The 22500-nt window shown below is 44.0% G+C and overlaps 2 protein-coding genes across 5 annotated transcripts in view; one reads left to right on the top strand and one right to left on the bottom strand.

The window, feature by feature from the left end:
• The window catches only part of LOC147032998 (beta-1 adrenergic receptor-like), a 12419-nt gene extending 9609 nt beyond the window's left edge, over positions 1 to 2810 (top strand). The window contains exon 2 of the mRNA XM_085871103.1: positions 1207 to 2810. Within this exon, the coding sequence (XP_085727229.1) occupies positions 1207 to 1548 (342 nt within the window). The 3' untranslated portion in view covers positions 1549 to 2810. The remainder of the gene's footprint in view (positions 1 to 1206) is intronic.
• The window catches only part of LOC147032997 (uncharacterized), a 161583-nt gene that overhangs the window by 68921 nt on the left and 70162 nt on the right, over positions 1 to 22500 (bottom strand). The window lies entirely within an intron of this gene.

Raw genomic sequence — 22500 nt, forward strand, 5'->3', positions numbered from 1 at the left:
TATACACCGCACAGCGTTTAAAAACAACCGGAAGCAAAAGATCACAGCGAACGACACGGATTCCAAATAGCCAGGGTATTGTGTTGTTCTTGTTGTTTCCTATTCTCTCATGTGCACACGTTAAGTATGAAGCTCACTGCGTTCGCTATAAATAAATAAATAAGGCCATTGATTATCTTCTAAAAGAGTGTTTTCATGAACCCAAACACCCAATTTTCACTCAAGCACTTCGTTGGAGTTCTTATAGTATGCAAGCAAAGTGTCAGGCTGCTGGGTTTTGACGATTTGGAGTTACATCACACGCACACACGTGCACACGCGCACACACACACACACACACACACACACACACACACACACACACACACACACACACACACACACACACACACACACACACACACACACACACACACACACACACACTTATCAGTATGCTTGCAAATACCACCCGTCGCCTCATTGATCAGAATACTAAAGGGGGGGTGGGGATAAAAAGAGCGGGGGGGGGGAAGAGTGAAGAGGTGAAGGGGAAAGGAGAGGAGGGCAGGGGAGCAAAGAGGGAGGGAGAGTGAGGAGGGGTGGGGGAAGCGAAGGCAGTGTGAGGTGAGAGGAAGGGAAGGCAGATGTGTGGTGGAGCATTAATTACAATTCATAGTCTCATCAAAACGATTCTGCATAGACTAACATTGAAGATGGAAACAAAACAAGAAGACGTCATGCAGCGGATGATACTTGCAAAATCCATAAAACATATTTGATCTCAAAAATAATTGGTGGTACAATTCAATGATCAAATATGCAACTCCTCTTTAAATTTCAAGTCAACGGAATGAAAATTGAGGATTTTAGAAAAACTGCGTTAGTTGTTGACGTTGGGCCTATGCTGACCTTTTGGTCCATGTTGGTCTCAAAAATAATTGGCTCGTTGAATTCATTGACCTGTAATATAAATGTTCTTCAAATTTCAAGTCAATCGGATGAAAATTGAGGATTTTAGAAATGTCACCTAAGTTTTTGACCTTTGTTGACCTTTTGACCTCAAAATATGCTTCTTCCTTTTGACAAACTCCACCATGTGGTGAGGTTTCGTGAAGATCAGTTTAAAATTGTGACCTGAAGGAGATAAATAAACAGACAGAGAGACAGAATAACAAAATCCACCCATCAATATACTAAAAACTAAAGTGTTCCTGCTCCTTTCAGGCGAAGATGATTCTTCACCAGGATAAACATCCTGGAGTTAACAAGCAGAACCTGCAGGACCAAACCAAGAACCGAACAATGTCCATGAGTGAGAAACGGGCATTGAAGACATTGAGTCTGGTTATGGGGGTTTTCATAATCTGCTGGCTTCCTTTCTTTCTTGTAAATATTTTGCTGGTTTTATGTGATTTCTGTATTCCAGATACACTTTTCATGTTGGTCTCATGGCTTGCTTACTTCAATTCAATGTTTAACCCTTTCCTCTATGCAAAAAATCCCGAATTCAAGGCTGCTTATAAAAACGTGTTGTTTTGCAAGATGGGCATGTCCATACATTCTTAAAAATGTCATTCATTATAAGATGATAAGTAAGCTTTGACAAATTATAAATGACATGTTGAAATTGTTGGGGTTCATCAATCAATCACAAGAACATCAATGGAGGTTTATATTTTTTTGGTAGACATAGTCAAAGCTCATGGAAGAGCTATAACACTGAATGGATCAGGATGCAAGAGGACAAAAGGAATAGTAAAGAGAGAGGGGAAACACCAACAGCAGAATTGAAGGTCAAAATATGACACTTCAACAAATAATCGGTGTGAGGAGGAATGAGGGGTAGGGGTACATATAGGGTGGAGAAAATGGATGCAGAAGGAAACTCACTTCCGGTTTGGGGATTTTTGCACATGTGGTCAAATCTGCAGCTTCTGCTTCAACTTCACTAGCGTGTATTGACTCACTCCGAGAACAGTTGATGTGCATCCTGACCATCGATACATGTTTTTACCTGTCTAATGTGTCTGAAGGGTGCAAAGGGTCAAAATGGTGTTGAGGTCTAAGGGGTCTAAAGGGTATTAGGGGTCTTTTGGGTCCATGGGGTATTTTGGAACTTTTGGGTCTTTTGGAAATTATGGTGTTTTGGGGATTTTTGGGTCACTGGGGCTTTTGGGTCTTCAGGGTATTTTGTGACTTTTGGGTCTTCAGGGTCTTTGGTGACTTTTGGGTCTTCAGGGTCTTTGGTGACTTTTGGGTCTTCAGGGTTTTCTGGTTCTTTTGGGGTCTTCTCGGTCTTTGGCGTCTTTGGGTTTTTGGGGATTTTGAGTGTTTTGGGACTTTGGAAGTTTTGGGGTCTCTGGGGCTTTTGGGTCTTTGGGGTCTTCAGGGGCTTTTGGGTGTTCGGGATCTTTTTGGTCTTCATAAATTTTTGGGTCTTTGGTGACTTTTGGGTCATTGGGGACTTTTGGGTCTTCAGAGTCTTTTAGATCTTCTGGCTCTTTGGGGTCCTCAGTGATTTTGGGTCTTTTTTGGTCTTCTGAGTCTGCTGCATCTTCTGGGTATTTTTGGTCTTCAGGGTCTTTATTGTCCTTGGGGTCTTCTGGGTCTTTTTGGTTATCGAGATATTCAGGGTCTTTTGGTGTCTTCAGGGTCTTTTTGGTCATTGGGATCTTCAGGGTCTTTAGGGTTTTTTGGGGTCCTCAGGGTCTTTTAGGTGTGTTTGTGTCTTTGGAGGCTTCTGGGGTCTTCAGGGTCTTGGAGGTGTTTAGCCTCTTGGGAGTGTTTGAGGTCTGAGGGGTCTTCAGGGTCTTGGGGGTCATTCAGGTCTTCTGGGTATTGGGGGTCTTTGGGGTCTAGGGGGTTGTTGGGGTCTTCAGGGTCATGAAGGTGTTTGGGCTCTTGGGGGAGTTTGAGGTCTTAGGGGTCTTCAGGGTCTTTGGGGTCATTCAGGTCATCTGGGTATTGGGGGTCTTTGGGGTCTAGGGGGTTGTTGGGGTCTTGGGGTTTGTCAGGGTCTTTGGGTTCTTGAGGGTTGTCTGGTTCTTGGGGGTCTTTGGGGTGTTTGGGGTTGTGGAAGAAAAATAATTATATTCATGCACTCTTAATTATAATTGTTGCTTGTACGATATAAATTTAATTTTTGTACAATAGTCGAATTGGCTGTCAGTAATATTTCCCTTTTCCCAAGAGTCTTTTGACCGACATATTATATTGATTTAAAATGGTGGAGGTTCCAAAAGAGAAAGCTACATGCATGGACCGGGTGTTTAGAGCTGCAATTTTGAGTGCCTTTCGCCTGGTGACTCCACTTTGACAAATGGCTTGACAATTGTTGTACACCTGTTTAAAGCAGAGGTTGAAACTGTATATATTTGTTTTGATCAAGGAATGGATTTGTATTTAAAAGGTCAGAGCAAGTGATTAGATGGCTCGAGTATGTGTGATGGGATATTGCAGCATTTTACTGTATAGGTGAGAGAGAAGTGGATAAAAGAAATGGACAATGTCAGAGATTTAAAATGTTGATGGAATTCCGGATAGTGTGAGAAAGATCTGTTACAGATTATTTTTTCGAGATATTTTAGCTCCATTGACCATAAAAAGAAATTTTAGCTCATGAGATCGATGAAACAACGTTAGCATTTGGTATTGTTTAAAGTTAAACTGTTTGGAGAAATTTTGTAGCTCTTAACCATGTTGTCAAGTTTTGTTCCCAAATGTATGCAAATGGACGCTCTGCAGCCAAAGTGTGGTCCGCAGCTCGGCAACTCACACTGCAGAAAAATGTCAAGGCCGAGCGGCATGGAACTCCTACTATGGGGGAGTTCGCAGAGCTGAGAGTCCCGAGAAAGACTTCCAAAATAATCACCCTGTGACTACAATGATAACCATGCTACTTGTTTAATTATTCCTGTTAATTAATGTCATGACAACAACCTAGCTTTGAATTACCGGTGTGCTTTTTTCTGTATTGTAGTGATACTCGTGATAATGTTTGCATGCACCGGGTTTGTTGTCACACGCATAAACATGGGGAACAGTTACTAACTAATGGAAGGTGTGTACGATATCTTAGTTCATTACTTTCAGACTCAGCTCATAAAAGAAAAAAAGAACTCATTGAGAGCAATGGAAGCACAAGATCTTTGTGTTCATTGGATCTTTTTCTCCATTATAATTCTTAATGGTATTCGAACCATCATGTTTCTTTTGGTTGTAATTAATATCAAGTTTTGTTTTGGAATCACAAATTGAGAAACCTTTATCATATAAGTGTTGTAGTGTCTGCACTTTTGGAAAAGCAGTATGATTTAAACCCAGTAACTTGGGACACATGTGAATGATCGGTTATATCACAGTAAGGTACACCATTGGTTTTTGATAACTTGTATTGATTGATTGATATATTATCAATCACTGTAGATCTATTAATTGAGGGTAAAAAAAGCTGCTGATAATTGAATCGAGATAATATATTAAGTTGAAGTACTTACATAATATTGGAGGGACTATGTTATTAAAATGATTGACGGATTGGTCAACAGCATATATTAGGAATTATAATTTCACTGTAAGGGAAAATCAGTACATAAGGGATATCAGCATGGTATTTACATAACCATAATGAAGAATGGCTGGAAGAATGGCTCGACCAACAGCAATGATGAAATCAATTCAGGGAAAGAGGAATTGTACCATGTATTGTAATTGTATTGCTCTCACTGATTAGTAGCTGGTACTGGCCAAACTGTAGTTTAAGCAAAATTCCTCCACATTATGTGGAAAGACAGACAAACAAAAAGGATAAACATGAATCATGCCGAGTACAGAAGGCATTAGCATGTGAAATGAATGTTAAATCGGTCAGAGTAAGAATTATGTAATTGAAAAGAGTGCAATGACACCACAAGACACTTAAAATATTACCTATTTTATTTGTTTTCTGATTAATTGGGCAAGTACGTGATTTTTGATTAAGTGAGTGGTACTTCTTGTACCTTTACATACAACTGAGATTTCTTTTTATTTTAGCATGTTGTTTAGGTGTGAAAAGAAAAGGAAAGGAAAGGGTAAAATTTTGATATCACATGTTATGTACGTTAAATGCTTCACGTTGATTTTGTTTGTTTTGGAGTGTTGAGAGCAGTTGAACTTTGCAGTATATGATTTTGTCCAATGAAGCTTTGGAAGAACTTCCACCAAACGATTGGACAATGGGGAGAAACCAGATTTGTTGGGTGATTCGGCAATCAACACCTGATTTTGACACTACCCCCTTCCAGAGGAGATAAGATGAGCATGTTAAAGAAAGAAAAAAGAAAAAAAAAACCCCGCTGAAGAGAAGGTTGGACAAGTCAAACCCTGGCAAGGCAAACACTTAACATTGCCATTGCATGGTGCCTGCTTGGGGGAAAGAGGTAAATACCACACTTGCAAATTGCTGCTCTGATCTCTGGGTCACATCTGGAGTCCTTTTCGTCTCGTTCAAGCCAGTGTCATCTGCGACCCAGTGTCAGGCCGAGGCTCGCACCTGCCAAGATCTACCTTCTTTGCAGCTCAAAGAGTGCCGAGACTGTGTTTCCCATTGGGTGCTGCTCTTTCGACACCATGACCTGCTTATCTTCTGGCCTCGGGTCACACATCTTTTCGATTTGTGACACCTGCTGATGAACAGGCCATGAATTAAATGGAAACACACTCACTAACCTGTCTGGGGCACGATTGGAATGGTTGTCATCCAGCATTCTTCTCCTATGAGTGCTCGCTGCCATTATTGATTGAACTTGTGTTTGGGATATCTTTTTGCCTCTCAGAATGGGGTATGGTGATCATGTGTAATATCATTATTCAAATTTTTCCTGATATGAGAAAAAGGGGGGATGTGGAAGAAAAATAATTATATTCATGTTCTCTCAATTATAATTGTTGCTGGTACTTTATAAATTTAATTTTTGTACTATTGTCAAATTGGCTGTCAGTAATATTTCCCTTTTCCCAAGAGTCTTTTGACTGACATATTGATAAAAGGAATATCTTAATATGAAAAAGGTCTTGCTTGCTGCATAGAAACAGGGTGACCTGGTTGATAACACTGCAAACTTTTGCCATGATTGTGTCATTCTCCCCCTCCCACCCAAAGTGGACACGTATTGCAGTTTTGATTTCTTTTGCCAAGTACTTCTCACCCTCCCATTCTTTGGAATGTCAAATTGTGCATAAGAAGAATTGCTTCGGGCTTCTGTTTCAGTGAAGTCCATTCAAATGTTTCAGTGAATCATTGAATGTTCTTCCTCCGTATCTGCGAAATTAAAGATTCTCTGCTTGTATGCTGATCCAACTTGTGGGAATTGAGTTCTTTTTCACCACAGTGTCTTGGGGTCTTGGGGGTCTTTGTGGTCTGAAGAGTCCTCAGGGTCTAAGAGGGTCTTCAAAGGTCTAAGGGGTCTCAGCAGTCTTGAGGGTCAAAAAAGTACATTGCAATAATACTTAAATAATAGACATGTAGTCACACAGCCGGAGGGAGGGATGGAGGGACGGAGGGACGGAAGCACACTGAGACCGAGCTCTTTTTATATATAGTTTAAAGCAAAGTTTTCCCAACCGGATTCATCATGTTTTTTTTTGTTATAACTTCGTTCCTGTGTTTCTGTGCAGTCCAATTTTATATCAGACAATACACATGCACTCTCTATCTCGGGGTGATATGGAAGAAAATGTCCGTCCCACCATTTAGATGCAAAACTAAAGTTGGAGTATCTTCCCCCAAAAGTTTCTTAGGCTATATATGAGAGCCTTGCTCGTTTGTTCAGCTGATTGTCTAGAAAAGGATCACTTTTCAGTACTCCAAGCCAAGGCAAAAGCCAAAAAATATAATAAAAAAACGAGATTTGTCAAAACCCGAAAATCTTCTTTGCGTTCTATAAAATCTATCTATAATTCCAGCAATCTCTCTGTGTGCGTGTGTGTGTGTCTGTATGAGTGTCTGCGACCGCCGTTTCTCGACAACCACTGGTCCGATCCAATTGAAACTTGCCAGGTATATTGCTGGGGCCCTGTGGATGTGCCGTTTCCAGGTTTGATATTAATCGGACAAGTGCTTCCCAAGTTATGGCCATTTATTTACCAACCAATGAAAGGACACGTTGCTGCGTAGGCCGGTGCGCGGCCGGCCGACGATGACATCACGTGCGTGTGCCGGTTACGATGGGGATCGGTGCCTTAGTTACCGTGGCGTAGGAGTGGCAATGGTCATGGCAGCGAATGTCATGGCAAGCAAAGACAGGGAGGTAAACTTGATTTTTATTTGGATTTTAATTAACTCTTTGTGTGTAAGTATCACAGCAGTTGTTACTTCAATGCAAAAGATAATTCGTGGAATGCATGTGAACATTCCGTACGGGCACGCACCACTTCCAGATAGTGATGACTTAATGTATTCTATAATTTCCCCCATTTCGTTCAATCCCATACTACCCACCCCCACCCCCACCCTTATTCCAGAAGTCCCTCTACAAAACGCAAGGGGAGAACCCCTCCCTCCAACTTTCCCCCTTCCCCCTACCAAACTCAAGTCAAGAACCCCCTCCCCTCATGCTTACCTCCTCCCAAATTCCATTCCCCCGACCCACTTACCTCTTCCCCTCCTCTCTCTCTCCATCCTGCTCGTTCCTACCTCCCCTTCCTCGCTCTTCCCCCATCCTAACTCCCCCACCCCTCCTGCTCCACCATCCTCACTTTCCCACCCCTCCCTCCTGTCTCCCCTCCCTCCCACCTTTCTCTCTGCCCCTCCCTCCTTTCTCTCTGCCCTCCCCTCCTTTCTCTCTGCCCTCCCCTCCCTTCCCTCCCTCTTTCTCCCCCTCCCCTTAAGATACACGTCAGTGAAGCGTCGGGTTGTATTTGCTCATAAAAATATGCATTAAGTGATTCACGAATGATGTTGTCCAGCCATAGACTCCTATAGAGAAGGACTGGAACCTCCCATGCTCGGGGTTTGTAACTTGAGTCTGAAGGATTAACTTGAGTCCGGGGCTAAAATGACTTCCAGAAGGGCTAGAGACACGATCTCGGGATCCATATAGGGGTTTTTGAGGACGGTGAGTTCAGTAGTCTCATTTTCTACACCACCTGAGGTCATCTTCAAGGTCAAAAGGTCATATTTCAAGGTCAAATTACTGAATTTTGGTATTTTTTGCCCGTTTTTGTGTCTAACTCAAAGAGGAAAACTTTTGTAAATTCTATGACAAAACATGACATTGTGCACCTACTGCACCTACTTGCTGATTTCTATCATCGTTAACTAATGTAAGTTATGTTTGTTTCTCTTTCAGAAACTGTCCAGCTGGTGATCTCACAGGATCTTTGTGTTGTTTACTGCTTTGGTGACAATATGCCACGTCGTTGCAGCCGCTTTGGTTGTAGAGGAAACTATGATGGAACGCCTTATGTAAAGGTCATATCCTTCCCAAAATATCCTGAGGAGAGGGAGAGATGGATATTGGCAATGCCAAATGAGAAAGAAAGCTTGAGGTGCTTAAAGGAGATCGAAATTTGTAAGACACATTTCAATTGTGATTGGGTGTCAGTTAGGGGTTGCAAACGACCCAAAGAACCCCCATCAATATTTCCTGGAGTACCGAAATCAGCTTTGAAGCAGTTGACCTCAGCCCCACGCCCAACATCATCTTCTACGTCAGAATCAAGAGCAAAGAAGATGCAGGCAGCTGATGAGGCTGCAGACAATATCCAAGATTTCGACCACTTCTGTGCTAAAATCAGCTCCTATTTTCCTGGCTTTAACGTCATAAAAGACGAGGAAAACCTTTACCTATCAAGAACAGATACTACTGGACAAACTGTCAAGCAGTTCTTTCACTTCCAACAAGTTCACTCACCTTTTGGATTTCTATTCTTGAATAGAGTTGAGAAAGATGGCATTGAGGTGCCCAAACGACTTTTTCCTTTGCAGAAGAACAGCCTGCTCTCAAAATGGTCCCAGATTAGATCCATAACTGACCAGGTAAACATCTATGAATGCACAAGCAAGGAAATTCTTCAGCTTGTAATAAGCCAGCTCTGTTGGATGACTGAGGCACACGAGCTTCCTCATTTCACCTTCCTTCTGTCACAGCTGCATCTTCTGGCAGAGAAAGAGTTTGACTACGTTCTTCCTGCTATATTTGCAGATGAAGCCTTGGAAAAGTTTTTCGGCCAAGCCAGATAAAGAAGCGGTGGAAACTTCTACATTGACATAGTTGACATTATGGCTGCAGTTAAAATTGTAAATTTGCACTCATTAAGCATGACATTATGCCCGAATCTAGTTCTCGTGTGATTGATTGTGACAAGAACTGTACAACTTCCATAAATCCAGATGAGCGAAGTGAACTCATTGACGAGATTACTCCTCAAGACACTCAGGATCTCTTGGGGTCTGACGATGCACTTAAGCATAAAGTAGTTTATTTGGCCGGACACCTTGTTCATAAATATGGCGATAGCACTAGTATGGAGGAGATCATTGATGATGAAGATGGTAACGAGGTGTCATCTGAGTTTCTAGATAATTTGAATAGAGGTGGATTGAGTGTGCCGACTCTGTCAACCGTCTTTTTTGTACATAATGCCTATAATTTGTATGACAAGACTAAAATGCGTTGCCGATTTCATTTTGCCGAGCTGTTATCCTCTGTAGATGCACCTTTAGCTAGTAGTAATGCTGCATGTACTACTTTAGCTAACATTCTATTGAAAGCTCATGTCCTCAATGTAAGTGACAAAGAAAAAGTTTTGGGATGCCTCAGGAGGCAAGAAAAGCTCTCCAACTAGTGATAGACATAGACATAGTTGCAATAGGCATAGTGTTGTGACATGCTTATAATGTTTATGTAATACGATATATGACAATAAATATCAAAGTTTGACAGCTCTACACACTTGCATCTTATTACAATTAGCCATCTCTCACCGTTTATGAGTTCGACACAAAAACGGGCAAAAAATACCAAAATTCAGTAATTAGGGTACCCTGTCAGTACAGGGTACCCTATTGTTTTTCTTCTGTTTATTATTATTTTTCTTTTTCCGCCGGCATTTTGCACCCTTTTTCGCTTTAAAAATCATTTTCTCTGGGATACTAAGTCCGATCGACACAAAATTTGCACCACAGTATGTATCTTTTTTGATAGCACAATCACGTTATAATTATGACGTCATTGGTCATGTGGTGCGGGCGCCATCTTGAAAAAAACGATAAACTTTGGACATCTGTATCTCGGAAACCGTGCAATGGAAAAATTTTTCTCTTGATACATTTTACTAAGCTCCCTATGGGGAATACGTGTGATTTTTCATGACGTCATAGGTGAAGCGATATACCGGTGAAAATTCGTCAAGTAGAACGCCGTATAGGAAAAATCTGAAAAATTCTGAGCATCATCTACGCCTAAAATCACTGACGAAAATGTTTTTCTTGACGTCATCGATGACGTAATTCGGCCGCCATCTTGTTTTTTGGTGTTTATTAAAAAAAAAATCTTCTTCTCCAGAAGGGCTGGACAGATTAAGGCGAAACTTTACACGTACATTCCCCTGATGTTCTCTTTCAAGTTTGTTAATTTGTTGTTGATCGTCACATGGTTTGGCGGCCATCTTGAAAAAACTCTAAAACCTTCAAACATCTTCTTCTCCAGAAGCGCTGGTCCCATGAAGGCGAGATTTCACAACTATATTCGTGACATGTATGCGATGCAAGTTTGTTAATTTCGAAGTGATACGTCACATGGTTTGGCCGCCATGTTGGATTTAAGAAAAATATTAAATAATGTTTTCTCTGGTATTTCATAAGCCATCGAAGCGAAAATTTGCAATTACCTTCCTCCCTCAAGTCTGCATACATGGTAAAAAAATTTTACCTCAGAAGTCACATGGTTTGGCGGCCATGTTGGATAGAAAAATAGACCTTATCCGATTTTCAAGAAACTTCACACACTTGTTCGGGTCGACGATGGAAAGCAGAATTTAAATTTATGATATCATTGGTCACAAGGTTCGGCAGCCATCTTGGATTGAAAATGAATAAATTTTAAAAATCTTCTTCTCCAGAAGGGCAAGACAGATTAAGACGAAACTTCACACATATATTCCCCATGAGGTCCTTTCTCAAGTTTGTTAATTTGTTCTTGATCGGTCACATGGTTTGGCGGCCATCTTGAAAAAACCCGAAAACCTTCAAACATCTTCTTCTCCAGAAGCGTTGGCCCAATGAAGGGAGATTTCAGAACTATATTCAGGACAGGAAGGCGATATAAGTTTGTTAATTTAAAATTGATAAGTCGCATGGTTTGGCCGCCATCTTGGATTTAAGAAAAATATTAAATAATGTTTTTCTCTGGAACCGCTTAACCAAACGAATCGAAAATTTGTAATTATCATCTACCTTTGTCTGTGCATGCGTGGTAAAAATTATGATGTCACCACGTCACATGGTTTGGCGGCCATCTTGGATAGAAAAATGCACCTTTACCCGATTAACACGAAACTTCAGAAACGTGTTCCAATACCCAGTTGGAAGCAGAATTTAAATTTGTAATGTCATAGGTCACATGGTTCGTCAGCCATCTTGGATTAAAAAATAATATCTTTAAAGCGTATTTTTTCTCTGAAAGGACTGAACAGATCCAGGCGAAACTCCACCACTATGACCGCCTCTCCATGACGAATAAAAAGTTCTCACCCCCTTTTTGAGGTACGATGCAACGTTTGGCAGCCATCGTGGATTGAAGGAAAAATATTAATTAATGTTTACTCTGGAACTACTGCATCAATAAATGTGAAACATCAAGTTTATGGTGGAACGCTCATGCGGAATGAGGGTTTGAAATTTCAACGCGATCGGGCCCAGGGTTTGGCAGCCATGTTGGTTTTAAGAAAAATATTAAATAATGTTTTCTCTGGAACTGCTTAACCTAGCGAAGCGAAAATTTGCGCTTATCGTCTACATTCGTGTTTGCACATGTGTTGAAAATTATGACGTCATAAGTCACATGGTTTGGCCGCCATCTTGGATTGAAGGATAAATATTAATTAATGTTTACTCTGGAACCACTGCTTCTATATATACGAAACTTCACATTTGTAATTTAGCCGACATGCGAAACAAACGTTTAAAATTTCAACCTGATCGGTCATGCGGTTTGGCAGCCAGAATTATTTAATTATTTGAATCTGTTCGCCAGTAATAAGGAAATTGAACGCTTTGTGCTGCCCGGTTCGTAACTCGTCTGTTCCGCGCCGTCTCGAAGCAGGCCTGTGGTTGTATCACCATTAAATAATGTTTTCTCTGGCACCGCTTATCCGATAAATGCGAAACTTTGCGACTATGATTTAAGTCTCATGTTGTATCAGTTGTGTCAATGGCGGACGGACTGGGTACCCGGTCATCACTGCCAGCAGTTATAAAGTGGCAGTTCTAGTTTGACCTTGAAATATGACATTTTGACCTTGAAGATGACCTCAGGTGGTGTTGAAAATGATACTATTGAACTCGCCGTCCTCAAAAACCCCTATATGGATCCCGAGATCGTGTCTCTTGCCCTTCTAGAAGTCATTTTAGCCCTGGACTCAAGTTAATCCTTTAGACTCAAGTTACAAACCCCGAGATCGTGAGGTTCCAGTCCTTCTCTATAGGAGTCTATGTGTCCAGCCCAAAGCTTTTTATCAGCACAATGGGAAATTATTTTTTGACAATGGAAAATTAGTCATGTATTATTATCATGTGGCTGTGTTGACCTTGTCAATCCCTTCACTTTGATGCTTCACTTGCATATAGAGCTTTCTGTTCAGTAAATCTGTAAATAAAAACGATTTTTCAGTTTTCAGAGAAAATTTGTTACAAGTTTAACTAAAAATGGCTTTTTCACCCAAAATGCAGAGGATGCAGCAATTACGAAATGGATTTTTGTATTCAGCACAAAATTATGGGTCAGAAACCACTCTCAAATCTTTTGGTCTATGAAGTGTAATTAAAAGTGCCACAACTCTTGGACTACAGTATATATAGTGAGAGACACTTGACCATTGATCAGTCGATGTGCTCTTTAACTGCCAAATGTTTTTTCAATCAATCAACCAAAAGAACATTTATTTCCTTCAAGAAAAGCAACAGGTATGAAGAAGAAGAAATTGGAGTAACTGACGGAGGCTGAATCCAAAAAGGCAAGCTTGGAGCGGGAAAGCCCTCACACACACAGATAAAATTCGGAAAAAACAAACAATGAAATCATATCAAAATACATGTTTGATTGTGTATAATGATATCAAATGTATAAATAAGCCATGGTATAAATGATGGGGAAAAAAACATTGGCAAACAATTCCACAGGATGAAAGAGTAGGAAAACACCAGTGTGAAAAACCCGGGGGCGGGGGGCAGACAACTTACGGTTTTTTCCCTGTGCGTATGACCTGACCTGAGGCACTACGAACACGTATGCAAAATTTGGTGGAGATCAGACCAGCCCTGTTTTTTCCATGATTTTCAGATGTACTTACATCTAACTATAATTCCAGCAATGTGTGTGTGTGTGTGTGTGTGTGTGTGTGTGTGTGTGTGTGTGTGTGTGTGTGTGTGTGTGTGTGTGTGTGTGTGTGTGTGTGTGTGTGTGTGTGTGTGTGTGTGTGTGTGTGTGTGTGTGTGTGTTTCTGTGACCGCTGTTTCTCGACAATCCAATCGAATTGAAACTTGCCAGTTATATTGCTGGGGACCTGAGTATGTGCCTTTTCAAGGTTTGATATTAATCGGACAAGTGGTTCCCAAGTTATGGCCATTTATTTACCAAACCAATGACAGGACACGTTGCTGCGTAGGCGTAGCCGATAGGGAAAGGGTGCCTTAGTTACCAATGACAGGACACGTTGCTTGGCGTTTTGCACCCACAGTATCTATCTTCTATCTATCTATAATTCCAGCAATCTCTGTTTGTTTGCCTTTCAAAAGGTTTGAAATTAATGGGACAAGTGGTTCCCAAGTTATGGCCAAGTTAGAGCGCCTTCGCCATTATGGGTTACAACGTACGGACTTCCGGATAGTGATGACTTACTGTATTATCATAATTTATCGATTTCTTCTGCGCATCTCTTGATAAACACAATGCCCCAATCCAGTCGTCGTTTACGAGAGCGAAGGAACGGACTGTGTGGTTGTTTGAAAAAAAAATTGTTTTTTTTTTGCACGTACGGCCACACACGTACGGGCACGCGAGAGCGAAGCAACGGCATGTGTGGTTGTTGTTTCTGGCACATGGTTTGAAATGTTTTTGTTTTTTTTTGCACGTATGGCCATGCACGTACGGGCACGCGAGAGCGAAGCAACGGCATGTGTGGTTGTTGTTTCTGGCACATGGTTTGAAAGTTTTTTTTTTTTGCACGTACGGCCACGCACGTACGGCCACGCACATACGGGCACGCAAGAGTGAAGGAATGGCCTGTGTGGTTGTTGTTTGTGGCATGCGGTTTGAAAGTTTTTTTTTTTTTTGCACGTATGGCCACGCACGTTCGGCCACGCACATACGGGCATGCACTAGTGTTTGAAATACACAAATGTGTTTTGGATACACATTGCTACTCCTCCACCACCCTTCTCACATCTACTTTTGCATACAAATGAATAATCGGGAATCTGCAATAATGTGTTAGTATCTTTAAGCCATGTCTGAGAGACACCAATGATATGACATTAAATTGAAAGTTGAGAATACTTAGAAAATCAATAGTGGAGTTAATATTCTTTTGAAGACTTCTCAAATTAAAGTGTACACTATAAAAAATGCTCTGAGGGTCTATGTCACGAGATTGATCAACAAATTTGTCATAATTATAATATTGGGAATCATAAGTATTTTTCAGAAAAAAAAATTTATTACTGGGTCTAGTTCTTCTTTACCCCAACAATTGTCCTGGATGTTAAACAGATCAAATCGCAAATTTGTCAGTTGGTCTTTGTTTGCATTGTCGTTAGATTGTAAATCAGGAATAATATTTTCACAATCTTCTGAATCGGTGTGATTAAAAGGTAAGAAATGTGGATAGCAGGTGTGACAGACATGAAAACTGGTATTCCAAATAAATCAGGAACATAGGAATTACACATATGACAATAGTCAGGTCAGGTCAGGTATGGGAGCATGTGCCAGAACAGCACGTCGCTGCGTCCACTTTCCGCCGGTACTCCAGGGGCCTCCGTCTGGCCATCCCCCAGGCAGATGCCAGGCCCATCCCCATCTCCTTGAGATGATGGTCAACCTGTTGCAACCATGAGGCACGTGGTCGACCCACTGGCCTCCTCCACTCATGAGACTCCCACGCTGAGAGAATCTGGTGAGCAGGATCAGAGTCAGGAAAACGAGCCACATGTCCATACAGCCGCAACTGACGCTCACGGACTATGCAGGTAACAAATCTCATCCGAGTCTCTCTCAGCAACTGCTCGTTGAACACAAAATCCGACCAGCGATAGCCAAGGATTCTCCGAAGAGACCTGGTACCAAAGGAATTAAGTCTCCGTCTCAGATCCTTGGTCAGAGTCCAAGTTTCGCACCCATAGAGCAAGACTGGAAGTACCAAGGACCTGAAGACTCGGACTTTCGTCCTCCCGCACAGGTACCGGCAGCGCCACACCCCATGATCCAGTGAATCCATGACTCCCCAGGCCCGACCCAGACGTCTATTGACCTCTGACTCGCAGCCAGCAGAGACATGAATATCACTGCCAAGGTAAGTGAATCTCTCCACGACCTCAACATCCTCACCACAAACAGACACAGACAGGACAGCAGCATCCAAGATGTCACCGAAAGCCTGGATCTTAGTTTTGACCCAAGAAACCCGTAATCCCAACGGCTCCGACTCCTCATTCAGCACCTCGAGGGCCCCCAAGAGGATGTCTAAAGTCTCCGCAAAGATGACTGCATCATCTGCAAAGTCAAGGTCCGAGATCTTGACATTCCCAAATGACGCACCGCAACTTGATCTCTCCGACATCCTCCCTAGAATCCAGTCCATACAAGTGCTGAAAAGTGTGGGGGCAAGTACACATCCCTGACGAACTCCAGTAACAACTGGAAATAAGTCAGAGATGGTACCACCACACTTCACAGCACTCTCAGTACCAGAGTAGAATTCAGACATCAGATCGATCAGTTTTGGTGGCACCCCACGAAGACCAAGAATCCTCCAGAGGACATCCCGATTCACTGAATCGAACGCTTTACAGAGATCAACATAGGCTGCAAGCAGCCCCTGCCGAAACTCTCATCTGCGTTCGGTGAGGACACGAAGTGCAAGTATACGGTCAATCGTTGACCTCTTTGGTGTAAAGCCTGACTGCTCTGGACGCTGGTGCTCAAGCAGATGGTGGCGAACCCTATCGAGAATTATCCGAGCAAAGACCTTGCCCGGCACTGAGAGCAGCGTCACCCCTCGGTAGTTGTTGCAGTCTTGGCGATCACCCTTCCCTTTCCAGAGAGGGACAACAAGGCCCCTCTTCCAGTCAGTTGGGATGATGCCTGTGTTCCAGGCAGAGCACAAAACTGCATGCAACGACACGAGTCCAGCATTTCCACCAGCCTTGAGAAGTTCGGCATGGATGCCACAGATCCCTGGAGCTTTGCCCCGTTTCTACTGGTTCACCGCAGCCCGTGTTTCCACAAGTGTAGGTGGACCACAGTTGATTCGAGGGTCAGCAACAGGGATTGTAACACCCTTGACGTCCAACACGACAGTTGGGGGATCAGCCTGGTACAACCGCTCAAAGTAACCGGCCCAGCGGGCCTTCACTTCAGACTCCTCTGTCAAGAGCCTACCACTCTCTGCTCGAACTGCAGTGCTCCGAGGGATGGGCTTGGATGAACGTAATGCGTGAATTCCCCTGTAAGCGGGACGAGAATCACCTGTCCACAGGTGATGCTCTACCCCCTCACAGATTCCTCGCACATAGGCCTCCTTGTCCACCCTCAGTGCACGTACAGTTTTACGCCTCAGCTCCCTGAACAGCTCAGCTCTGCCATTCAGCCTGGCCCTGCGACTCTGGTCAATGGTATCCAGTGTCCCTTGAGAGACAAAATTCTTCTTTGCCCTGCGGTGAGCTCCAAGGTATCCACCGGCAACATCAAGGACGGTGGTCTTGAAGGCGCTCCACAACTCTTCAGGACCCCCCAAAGCACCCAGACCCCCCAAGTGTCCACTCAGCCTGTTCGCAAACTCCTCAGCGACTCTCTCATCCCTGAGCTTGGCAACATCCAGCCTTGGCTGGGATGGTACCATTCTCCAGGATTTAAGGTGCAGCTTTAGAGTTGCGACAACAAGCCTGTGGTCAGTATTGAGGAACTGAGCACTCCGGTAGACCCTGCAGTTCTGGATCATCCTACAACGACCGTCAATGAGGACATGGTCAATCTCCTTTGCCACACCGCCAGCGTTGGAATACCAAGTCCAGCGATGAGCTTGTGGGCGCTGAAACCATGAACCAGCCACCCTAAGTCCATGACTTCTTGCAAAGTCAAGGAACTTAGTGCTATTCTGGTTCATAGTTCCTGACCCATGGGGACCAACACACACCTCATAACCATCCCTATCAGTTCCAGTCGATGCATTGAAATCCCCCAAGACTAGAAGTGTATCTCGTCTGGGGCACTGATCAACCACAGACTCGAGCGTGGCGTAGAATGCATCCTTCACGGTGAGATCACTCGCCTCAGTCGGAGCATAAACAGAGACCAGGGAAATGACACCTAAGGAGTGACGAATCCTTAATCTCATAATACGCTCGTTGACCGGTGTTACCTCAATTATCATTGGGGTCAGCTTATTGGACACAGCTACAGCAACTCCTTGGGTATGGTAACTATCAGAGCAACCAGACCAATAGTAGGTGTAACCACCCACCATTATCTCGCCGCAATCCGGTCTCCGAACCTCAGAGAGAGCTGCAATCCCGATGTCCAAACGCTTGAGCTCAGATGATAACAGAGACAGGTGATCATCCTCTCTTAGGGATAGGACATTCCAGGCACCCACCCGAAGGGACCGCCTCAGGTTAACCCAAGGAGACCGCCGTCTGGTGGACGACACCTCAGCACCACTCCGACACACTCTCCCGCAATCTGACCCAGGGATGTTACCCCGTGGTTTCCCTCCTATCAAAGATTGGGGGTCCCGAAGGCTTTGCCCCAATCCCGTCATCCGGTGAGCTGCCCTGCGAAGGGAAGCTGCACAGGAGGTACTCCCACGGAGTGGGTTTTCAGATTTTTTTGCGTTTTTGCGTTTTGCGGAATGAAGGGTTTTACGGTGGCCGGAGTGCAAATCCTGCCACCAACCTCCTAATAAGAAGTGACCCAACTGCAGGAGGACGTCCACAGACACAGTTGGGCACTAGATATGGATGGCCGTTGGCTCACAAGGAGCTCCTCCGCCCTTTGACAGGTTTTGTTTTTAATCCTGCTGGGTGTCCATATCCAAACACCCTCCTCACCAGAAAACCTGGTGGGGGAGACGGTTTAGTCGCCGACAACCCGACCATGGAACAGGTTAGTACAGGTTTACATGGTACCTGTAGCAGGTCACAGATCGAACCTGACCTGACAATATGACAATAGTATCTCTGGTTTAGTGATGAAGAATATTTTCCAATTGAACTAGCCATTAAGGAGCCTGTAGGGTCCGAATGGACTTTTATGTGTATTTGTTTTCTTAACAAAATATGAACATGGTGCCTTCCATTCATACATTACTAAAAATGATAATTGAACCACTGAACATTGATCGTAACAAGTTTGTTTATAATGAAGTTTTATTTTTAGGAGCATAAGATACATAAATCTACATAATCTGAAATCAGATAGATTACAGCTGTAAAAGAGACAACCAAATAATATAAAACAAGATTTCATCATTTCCCAACGAGCAGCCATTGCTGCATCCAATATTTTTTATATATATATATATATACATACATATATATATACATATATATATATATATATACATACATATATATATACATATATACATATATATACATATATATACATATATATATATATATATATATATATATATATATTGTTACGAATTTCGGTCCGCCCAGCATGCGATCGGCCACATAACTCAAATCGCGACCGCGTCGCCCACTGGAACGGACAATTCAGTCGTGACCCTCCTTGGAACTATCGCCAGGAGCTAGTCACGGGTGGGTCTTTCGACCCCACCACAATCGTGCCAATCGGCCACCCACGCAGGATAGGGTTATTCGCCAAACTCGACCTACCTAAGTACCTGCGCGGGTAGTTAACCGGGCGATCGTACCTCGCCGCTGGCTGGCCTAGGACACGAACCGCTTAAGCGTTCCGTTCCGTTCTTCAGTGCTAACCGAGCGGTGTTATCGCCGGCCCCGACGGACGTGATTATTTACCGGGTGCTTACACCCTTCTACCAATTCCTTCCATGATGCAAGATGGAACTTTCAAACAAAGGAAAGGACGCAACGAAATGGGAAACAGTTCGACAAGTACATTTATTCCACACTCAGACAAGGCAAGCACGTATTCACAGCCATACAGTAGGAATGCACGTATAACAATCAAAGCAATGAAAGCAAGGATTACAACCGACTACAAGCAAAGCTTTATTTACATGCACTTAAACAGCTTCTACTTTACAAGACACGGCGCCACAACACGTATTCACACAAAAGCAAACGAAAGACCCCCTCAAAGGCAAGGGAGTCAGAATGGGCCCGTGGGCCTAATGCACGTGGAACCTGGATGAGCGGCCAGGTCCACGAGACCGAAGGGTCCTACCCGCGCCCTCGTGGCATGATGGCGGGCAAGCCGCAATGTCAGCGTAGCTGCACCTGGCTTCGTGCCCCTGGCGTGGTCGGCGAGCTCTCTCCAGCGCTCCCCGTCTGCCTTTCCCGTCGGCTTCGAGCTCCGTCTCCTGACTCGACTGCCCTGCCGACACTGTAAACTTGACTTCATCTCCCGACCCTCCACCGCTGCCACTCCACTGCTCCCACTTGGTTCTCTGCCGACGTACTGCGCAACTTGACTTCCACTTGACTTCCCGCCCTGAGCTGTGCCATGCTTGTGCCTATATAGCCTGGGGGAGGGGCGTATATGTAAATTTCTGGATCACAGCGGGTTCGGAAGCGGGGCTATACTACCCGATGCTCAGTCATTGGGCGGATGAGAAGGGGGCGTGAAGCATTACTGATCCGCTTTTCGGGGCGAAAGGAATGCATTCGCAGCGGCTTCGGAGGCGGGGCTACACTACCCGATGCTCAGTCATTGGGCGGATGAGAAGGGGGCGTGGAGCATTCCTGATCTGCTTTTCGGGGCGAAAGGAACGCATTCACAGCGGGTTCGGAGGCGGGGCTACACTACCCAATGCTCGGTCATTGGATGGATGAAATGGGGGCGTGAAGCCTTCCTGATCTGCTTTTTGAGGCGAAAGGAACGCATTCACAGCCCATGGCACGACGTGTAGTAGAAAGGCGGAGGTGGTGGGAGTTTGGTTGTTGGCGGGCGTCGTTTGATAATGGCGGTGAAGCGATGTTTGCGGGATGGAGTTGTGGAGGTAAAGAGGCGAAGGTGGTGGCGTTTGAGTTGTTGGGGGATTATTGGTCCAAAATAATGACAGAGAAAAGAAAAACGGCAAACTCAAAGGATCGCAGCTCGGTGAACACGGAAATTCCCTCTAAACAACGGTTGGGAAATCTAACTACACAATTACTTATCGTCATAACTGATCTAAGGACCCTTTATGGTGTATTGCGAATTTCCACAGCTATAACAATATATATATATATATATATATATATATATATATATATATATATATATATATATATATATATATATATATATATATATATATATATTGTTGTAGATTTTCGCCACTCCGGCGTGCGGACGACCGCCTTTAGCCCGATTGCGGCCGTGCGCGCCCACCGAACGTGGCAATCTAGTCGCAGATTCCGGATCAACGCCGAAACCTAGCTACAGGTGCTTTTAACACACCATAAACCAGCCGACCCTTCTGTCCATGCGCTACAGGGTCGATCGCCGAATTGTCGATGTACTTAATTATTCGCGAGGACAAAAATGCCCGGAGTTTATACGTCAACGGGACCTGCACGAAAACGAGCCGCTTAAGCAGCTTGTTCCGTATGCGATTGCCGAGTGGTTTTATATTGCCAAGTCCCATCAGACCAGATGTCCGTTTTATCGACTTATAATCAGCCAGCTAATATCCCGAACGCAATTATGGCAGTCAATGGAGGAAGGGACGCAACGAGCAGGTGAACATTCAAACAATGGGGGTATTTATTTTCAATGCACATATGCAATGAATGGGGGGATGGGGACAAGACACGAGCAAAAACCTACAGCCGGTCTATTTATTATGTACATGCACTTAATCAGTTTGTTACTTATGGACAAGGCGCCACAGACTTTCATGCAAAACCCCAGAAAGAAAGAACCGGGCTCGCGAGCCTTTATAACTGCTCAGAGCCGGGATGACCGAAGGGGCTCCGAGAGACCGAGCAAGCCACCTGGCCACCCTCGTGGTGACTCGCTGGGTCCTGGTTCGGCGACCCTCGATGTTTGTGCCCGGACCCCCGACTGGCTCCCTTGGTCGTCCGGCCTCCACTGCGGCCTGGTCTGGTCGACGACGCGCTGGAGGAGGGAATGGTTCTCGCCTCAGGCCTCCCGGTTGCGCCAGTGAACCAACTGCCCGAACTCCGGACTCTCCAGCTCCCAACGGGGTGTCTCTCCACTTCCACCGCCGACTGCAAGCCACGAAGTCCAGCGCCCAACTCAAGCGCTCTTCCAACTCTCCAGACTCCAACACTCCGAACTCAACTGTCGGGACTCCAACACTCAACTCGACTGCAGGCTCCAAACTCAACTCTCACTCCAGGCGTTTCAGCACGGCTTTTTATCGGGTTTGGGGGGGGGGGGTGCTTGCTCTTTCACCTTCGACCCTTCACCCCCTGCTGGCTCCGCCCCTCTCGCCGTTTTGATCCGTTTTGCAAGTCATGCTTGCACGCTGACGTGGTAGAAATCACCGGCCTCACGCGGACATGGTGGAGATCACCGTAAAACACGGCCGTGGGTTGTCGTCGTTGTTATTGTTGTCGTTATTAAAATAAAAGATAGAGACAGAATAACGATGAACTGAAGATGCACAGCCCGGCACACGAATAATTCCCGTTATACATTGGTGGGGAAATCTAACCTGGAACACACACTTACCGAAATAACTGACCTCTGGGGAACCTGAATGGTGATCTGTGAATTTCCACAACCGTAACAATATATATATATATATATATATATATATATATATATATATATATATATATATATATATATATATATATATCATACATTAAATCATGAAGAAAAAGAAAATGAAAATTAAATTATGTGAGCAATTAACTTCCTGTACAATAACAACAAT

The sequence above is a fragment of the Eptatretus burgeri genome, chromosome 2, assembly GCF_056783735.1.
Source record: "Eptatretus burgeri isolate ZD-2024b chromosome 2, Ebu_testis_v1, whole genome shotgun sequence".
NCBI lineage: Eukaryota > Metazoa > Chordata > Myxini > Myxiniformes > Myxinidae > Eptatretus > Eptatretus burgeri.